The 7,538-nt window shown below is 47.2% G+C and overlaps 1 protein-coding gene across 1 annotated transcript in view; it reads left to right on the forward strand.

Moving 5' to 3' along the window:
* The window catches only part of LOC141413672 (uncharacterized), a 14,147-nt gene extending 11,475 nt beyond the window's left edge, over positions 1 to 2,672 (forward strand). The window contains exons 3-4 of the mRNA XM_074045218.1: positions 762 to 856; positions 1,933 to 2,672. Of these exons, the coding sequence (XP_073901319.1) occupies positions 762 to 856; positions 1,933 to 1,982 (145 nt within the window). The 3' untranslated portion in view covers positions 1,983 to 2,672. The remainder of the gene's footprint in view (positions 1 to 761; positions 857 to 1,932) is intronic.
* The last annotated feature ends 4,866 nt before the right edge of the window (positions 2,673 to 7,538 follow it).

The raw sequence follows: 7,538 nt of genomic DNA on the forward strand, positions 1-7,538 counted from the left end.
GTGGCTCACACCTGTAATCCTAGCTACTCAGGAGACAGAAATCAGGAGGATCGCAGTTCAAAGACAGCCCAGGCAAATAGTTACGTGAGACCCTATCTTGAAAATATCTAACACCAGGTGAGGGGGGAGAGGGAGGAGGCAGGGGGAAGGGGGAAGGAATGGTCCAAACTATGTATGCACATACGAATGAATAAAGAAAAAAAGAAAAGAAAATCCCTAACACCAAAAGGGCTGGTGGAGTGGCTCAAGGTATAGGCCCTGAGTTCAAGCCCCAGTACTACAAAAAAAAAAAAAAAAAAAAAAAAAAAAAGATGTTGGCTGGGTCTGCAGTCATTTGAAGGTTCCACTGAGATGGGACAATCAGATTCCAAGGTGGGTCACTCACGTGAAGCTGGCGACTCTCCACAAGCCATGTATGGACTTTTCCTGGAACAAGTGATCCAGGAGTGCAAGGGAAATGCTGAAACATAGCTGGGGGTGGGGAGGGGCACACTGTTAATTATTATTTCCACAACATCCTAGTGGTCACATAGGTCAGCCCTATTTCAGTGAAAGGGAATGACTCAGAGAAGTGAACACCAAAAGATGGGGCCATTGGGGCAGGCATGATAGAGGCTGACTGTCACAGACAGTAACATAGAGCACCTAGCAGGTTGGTCAGAAAGATCAAAGAATAGATGCTATAGGAGTTTGTTAGGATGGTCATAATAAATTACTGCAAACTAGGTGGCTTAAAATAACAGGAATTTGTTCTTCCATAGCACCAGAGACTGGAAGTCCACAGGCAAGGTACCACAGGGCCACACCCACTCTGAAGGCTCTTGGGAAGAATCCTTTCTGCCTCTTCCAACTGCTGGTAACTGATGGCACTCCCTGACAGTCTTTGGTTTGCTGTAACATCATTCCCATTTTTGCTTCGTCACATGACCTCCTTTCTATGTGTCTGTGTCTTTTCATATGGCTTTCTGTCTCTCTTATTCTTTCTTTCTTTCTCTCTCTCTCTCTTCTTCCTTCCTTCTTTCCTTTCTTCTTTCATTCATTCCAGATAGAGTCTTGCTATGTAACCCAGGTTAGCTTCAAATTTATGAACCTGCACTGGTGGTTCACACCTGTAATCCTAGCTACTCAGGAGATAGAGATCAGGAGGATTGTGGTTCAAAGCCATCCCAGGCAAATAATCTGCAAGAACTTATCTCGAAGAAACCCATCACAAAAAAAGGACTGGTGCTGTGGCTTGAGGTGTAGGCCCTGAGTTTTAGCCCTAGTACCACACACACACACACAAAAAAAACCTAGAAAAATTCATGCTTCCCAAGTACTGGGATCATATGTGTGCATTACCACACTGATTGTCACATGGCCTTATTAGGACACTAGTCCTATCTGGTTTAGGGCCCACCCGAAGCCAGTATGACCTCTTCTTGGCTTGGTTGCATCTGGAAGGCCTTATTTCCAAATATGGTACATTCATAGGTACCGGGGTTCAGGATTTCCAGACCACTTTTTGGGGGACCGCAATTCAACTCATGACACATGGTATGGAATGTGTGAAGTCCCGGATGTTGAAGGAGTCGGTGTCATGAATGCGGCAGTGCTAGTAGTAGAAAGAGTGATGCTGGGAGCTGAGTGGAACGGCCGGCTTGTCAATGCTGCTGTCACTGGATGGCTGCCCAAATGAGCTGTTCTTTAAGTCACTTTGAAAGTCCTTGAGGTCCAGGCCACTTTTGTAAACACAGCTGCTCTCTCTCACTGGACCTTCCTCAGAATTGGTCAGAATCGGTCTCTGTCAGTTTCTTCCCTGGCTACTTCACTGCTCTAAGGCTGATCTTGCTCTGGAACTTTCTCACCTGACTCTTTCCACCATCTCTGTGGCCCATGTCTCAGTCTGTGTTTCTGAAGCCACTATTTCTCTAAAATTCTGTTTCTGTGCAGAGTCCTGGCACCCCTCCAAGTGCCCAGCCTCTCATTCCTCTGCTCACTGAATCCTCAGCCAAACTGGGCACCCAGTGATGCAGGCCAGGAAAACACAGAACTGGAAAATGACTTCTGGTCCCAGCTCTGCCTCTGGTGAGCTGGGTGACCTCAGGCGAGTTCTTTCGCATTCGTACAATGGCTTCCGGGTTTGCAGGCATACATTTTTGTGGTCTAGCTTCCAAAATCACAGAGGGTCACTTCTGTGCACTGTCAGTCCAGATAATCACAAAGCCGGCCCTCCCTTGGAGTCCCAACAGCTTTCTACAGGAGGACATCTCCACTTACAAATGAGGAAACTGAGGCTCAGCAAGCTTAAGTAACTACCACTTACTGCAAGTAAGGGCAGAGTTGCAGGTGAAATCAAGAAGTGGCTTCAGTGCCTGTAACAACACGCTGCTGCCAGCCTGTGTTGGTGTCTTATCCCCCTGTGCTGTTCCTCCAGTTTCCAAAAAGTTTGGGACAGAACTCCTATGCAGAGTTGTAGTGCATAGGAGTTCTGGGGACAGGTGGCCAGACAACCTGGCTTCCGGCCCTGGCTCTGCCATTCCTGTTTGTGGGGCTTTGATGTTGTTTCCTGCTCGGTAACAAAAGGAACACTGCTGCTCCCTTTCGTGGTTGTCATGGGTGAACTGAGCTCGGCTATGTTAGAGTGCCTGGAAAACCATCTAATGCTCTTCAAATAAAAGGTATTGTCTGTCTCTTTGATTCCTCAGAGTGCCACCAACATCTAGCCGCTTTGCAAATATTTGTTGATTTTAATTTAAAGGTTTCCTACCAACCCCAGAAAGAGCAGTGCCACCCAGCAATTCTGTCCTGTAGCCAGGAAGCACCGGATCAAATCATGCAGGAAGGATTGTGAATTTGGGGGTTAGGGTTCTTTATTGATCCTAAGTAGCCCATGAAAGGATGAGATGAATCTTTTGTATAGGACTATTCCTATAACCAATGGACATGTAAACAATCTACCCCAAAACTTGTAGCTTAAAATAATTATTTATTTATTTTTACAAACTGGGGAACGAACCCAGGGCCTCATGCATGCTAAACAAGCAATATCACTGGTTGTTGGTTTTTTTTGATAGCCCAGGCTGGTCTCCAACTCCAGATCCTCCTGCTTCTGCCTCCCCAATGCAGGGATTACAGGCATACGTCATCATGCCCACTTGGCTAGTCTGCCAGTCTTTTTATAAACACCAAATCCACCTTGAGTGAAAGAAAGCTAATTTGCATACTTCGTGTTCCTCAGGCAAAATACAACCTGTTCTCCCGGAAGCAGCTGAATGGCGTTCTTGGATTTTTTATAAAGTCGGCATTTCTTCTTCCTTTAGAATTTATCCAAAGATTCCATCTAGATTGCTGAGTGCTGAAGTCCTACCTAGAACAAAGAAAGTTGAGGACATTATAAATGTAAGCCTCATAAACGTTAAAATCAAGGTTGTAGAATAGACAAGATGACTCCAAAATTCCAGTTGAAGGGCAAAGGAATTGGAATAGTCAAAAATGTCCTGAAAACAAAGAATTGAAGTGACAGACCTTAAAATCCACTCCCCTGCCCTGTTGTTGTGAGGCTTATTATAAAGCCACCTCCTCAGACAGCAGTCCGATCACAGCAGCGACCAGGCAGCTAGATGGCTACATTGGGTTGGTTTCTGGTTGTCTAGTGTGCAGCTGGGCAGGTCTAAGTGGCAGGGCTGACCAAACAAACCTTCCATTGCACCAGCTGCTTCTCCTGGGTAAAGAAGTTGTCACCAGCCCCGTCTGTTAGCAGTTCTCAGGCCTAGCAGAGATGAAGCTATGCTCACCTCTCCTGTGGATTCCTGGGCTCGGTCTTTTTTTTTTTTGGGGGGGCGGGTACTGTGGTTTGAACTCAGGTCCTCACACTTGCTAGGCAGGCACTCTACCACTTGAGCCACTCTGTCAGCCCTGTTTTGTGTTGCATATTTTCAAGATAGGGTCTCTTGAATTATTTGCCTTGGCTGGCTTCAAACCGAGATCCTCCTGATCTCTGCTCACACCTGTAATCCTAGCTACTCAGGAGGCACTCTTAAACTGGCATCATATCCTGGTTTCCCAAGCCATTTGCTACCTTGCCAGCTGATCTCTCCCTTCCTCTGTCCCTTTTCCTGTTCATTCTCACCCTAAAAACATTGTGTGTACCTTAGAGTGAACTTGGTATGAGGGATGCTAAGAACCACCCTCCAAAGTTCACATATAAGGTATTAGCTTCTTATGGCTGCTGTAATAAAAGACCCAAAACCAAGTGGATTCAAACAAGAAATTTATTCTCTCGTAGTTCCAGAGGCCAAAAGTTCAAGATCAAGATATTGGCAGGACTGGTTCCTTCTGGAAGCCCCAAGAAGAATCTATTCCTTGCCACTCCTCTGTCCAGCTTCCAGTGCCTACCAGCAATCCTGTAATCCATGGCTTGTGCTTTCATTTTGCAGGGCCTCCACTGTCTCCAGGGATCATCTTCTGGTTCTTATTTATAGACTATCCTAATCTAGTAAATCTTATCTCAATCCTTATCTTAATTACATCTTAAAGATCCAATTTCCAAATTAGTGTCACATTCTGAGGTTCTAAGTAGGCATACAGAACAGGGCCCTCACACTTGGCCTCTGGAGGACCCTCCCTCCAGTGCTCAAAAGGTCTTCCCATCCAGGAATGTCAGCTTCCCTGGGAAGGACTGACAGACAGGTGCACCAGAGACAGGAAGCACATCTGAGCTCCCAGTGGCTCAGGGGCAACTGCGTTCTTCCTCCAAGAACAACGGGAAAGCAGTTACAGCAATGTAGTAAGTTAACTCCATTGGTGTACTTTGGTGGTTCTGGGGTCACTAATCTGTTCACTGGTGAGGTATTGGTTGGAAGGTTAATTAAATTGGGACCATATGAAGTGATTTTCTAGCGGGGGGCTGTGTTCAGCAAACATCTGCTTCCTTTCTGTCCATATATATGTCTGCCCCTCTTGCTCTCAGCCTCAGTGGACAGCCAGACCCTGCAATTCAAGAATTTAAGGAGGGCCAGGTGCCAGTGGCTCACACCTGTAATCCTAGCTACCCAGGAGACAGAGACCAGGAGGATTGGAGTTCAAAGCCAGCCCAGACAAATAGTTCATAAGACCCTATCTCAAAAAAAAAAAAAAATCACAAAAAAGGCTGGTGAAGTGGCTCAAGGTGTAGGCTCTGAGTTCAAACCTCAGTACCAACAAAACAAAACAAAAACAGGTTTAGGAGGCAGCTGACCTTAAAATGTGCTCAGTTGTGCCCTAGGAGGCATCTGGTGAATTAGAGCAGGGGTCAGCAAACTACACTCCACAGACCAACTCTAGCCTGCTGCTTGTTCTTATAAATAAAGTTTTATTGAAACATAGCCATGACAATTTGTTGCCATATTGACTTTATCTGCTTTCATGCTGAGATGGAAGATTTGTGTAGTTGTGAAGGAGAGCACATGCCACTAAGCCAAACATCTTTGCTATCTGGCCCTTTATAGGAAGAGTTTGTATGCCCCTGAATCAGGGAAGTCCTTATCAGGCCTGCTTCAGATGGCTCCTGTCTGGGCTTCTGTTGGAACAGATAGAGGAGGGGAGAGATTCCTGTTTCTATCAGGCAGTCTATTGGAGAGGATGTGTGTCTGTCTCAACCTGACAAGCAGGACTTGTTCAGGACCAACCAGGGTGGGGCTGGGGGTAGAGATGGCCCTGACTTGGATCTGCATCTGCCTTCATCACTCCCCAGAACCTGCCACTGGCCTTGGAGCAGCTGCCATCCCCCTCAGGCTGGAGACAGCCACCAACACAGGACAGCTGGTTCCCTGCCTCCAGGTCCCAACAGCTCTAGAAGACAGGGCAGACTTGTTCCCAGCTCACAAGGAATTCCCCCCACCTCCTGCCCAAAACTGACTGCAAGGCCTGGGGGCGGGAGGTGAATTCCCAGGCAAGCCTGGGACTGAGAAAGGCTGTAACTTGAGCTGGGCTGTATTAGTGTGACCTGGTTTATGTGACTGACCTGAATTCCCAGCCATCCCTGCACTCTCTGCCCTCTCCAGGGAGAGGTCCAGAGGGGCCTGCCTTCCTGTCATTGGTCAGAGTGACAGGACTGCCTGATTAGGAACTACAGTGATCTCCTTACTTGGTCTGTTTTCTTGCTCACACAGTGTCCTGAGTTCCTGCAGCTTTCCAGGTCTGACAGGGGCTCTGAGGAAGGGGAAGGCCTGTCCTAGCAGGACTTCAGCCACACAGGGAAATCAGAGCACCTTACTCCACCTGCCAGGAGCATCAAACAGCAAATAAGCAAGAGCCAGTGTACACATCCCCGTTCCTCCTTGCTGCCAGTCCTGCTGTGCCTCTGAGCACTGCATGCTGCTAGCCCAAGCTGGCCACAGTGCCTGCTTAGCCATAGAAGTGTCCAGAACCCCAGCTCCAGCTATTCCTGGGGAGGGTGTCTCGGCACCCAACCCTCTTATTCTTGTGGGCTGCTGACCCAGTCATTGAATTTTTAAAACGTGTTCTGAGCTGACTCCAGGGTTCATCTGTCTGGCACCTCAGGCCTGCCTATAGGCAAGTCTAGCCAGATTGCCAGACAAAAACTATGTCCCATACCTGGGAGGCCCAGAGGGAGGCAGGAAGAGCCAAACTCACACTGACCTGCAGTCTTCCTACCTCCTCCCCTCCACCCCAAAACCCCACCCCACATGATTTCACAGACACCCTCAGATTTCCAATATCCAGGGGCTCAGCCTGTCACACTGTGACATTTATGTGACAGATGCTGGGCTGAGTGACCCACACTAGCAGCTTAGCAGGACTGGAAACTTTTTTTTTTTTGATGGGACTGGGTATGAACTTAGGGTTTCAGTCTTGCAAAGCAGGTGCTCTACCACTTGAGCCATGCCTCCAGTCCATTTTGCTCTGGTGATTTTGGAGATGGGGGTCTCACAAAGTATTTGTCTTTGTACTGTGATCCTCTGGATCTCAGTCTCCCAAGTAGCTAGGATTACAGGCATGAGCTACTGGTGCTCAGCAGGACTGGAAACTTTTACTGACCACAAAACATTATTGCGTTGCCATATTTAGTCACGGTGGTGAACACTTACATATTGTATTTTTTAATGCTGGGGATGGAACCCAATTTGCAAAGCACGTGCTGTACCACCGAGCTGCATCTCTAGGCCTGTAATTTTTTTTTTTTTTTTTTTTTTTTTTTGCGGTACTGGGGCTTGAACTCAGGGCCTTCACCTTGAACCACTCCACCACTCCTATATTTTTGTGAAGGGTTTTTCAAGATAGGGTCTCGTGAACTATCTGCCTGGGCTGGTTTCTGACCATGATCCTCCTGATCTCTGCCTCCTGAGTAGCTAGGATTACAGGCGTGAACCAGTGGCGCCCGGCCTGCAATTTTTTTTTTTATCATGAAAAGGAATTCATGCTTGTTTTAAAAATTGAAACAAGATCAGAATTGATTGAAGATGAAAGTAGATTTCCTCATAATCCCTCTTCACTCACCCTACTCTTTTCCCTCCCAGAGGAGCCACTCTGAACTATTTGGGTGTATAGATCACAGA

Source organism: Castor canadensis, chromosome 11 (genome assembly GCF_047511655.1).
Source record: "Castor canadensis chromosome 11, mCasCan1.hap1v2, whole genome shotgun sequence".
Classification (NCBI taxonomy): Eukaryota; Metazoa; Chordata; class Mammalia; order Rodentia; family Castoridae; genus Castor; species Castor canadensis.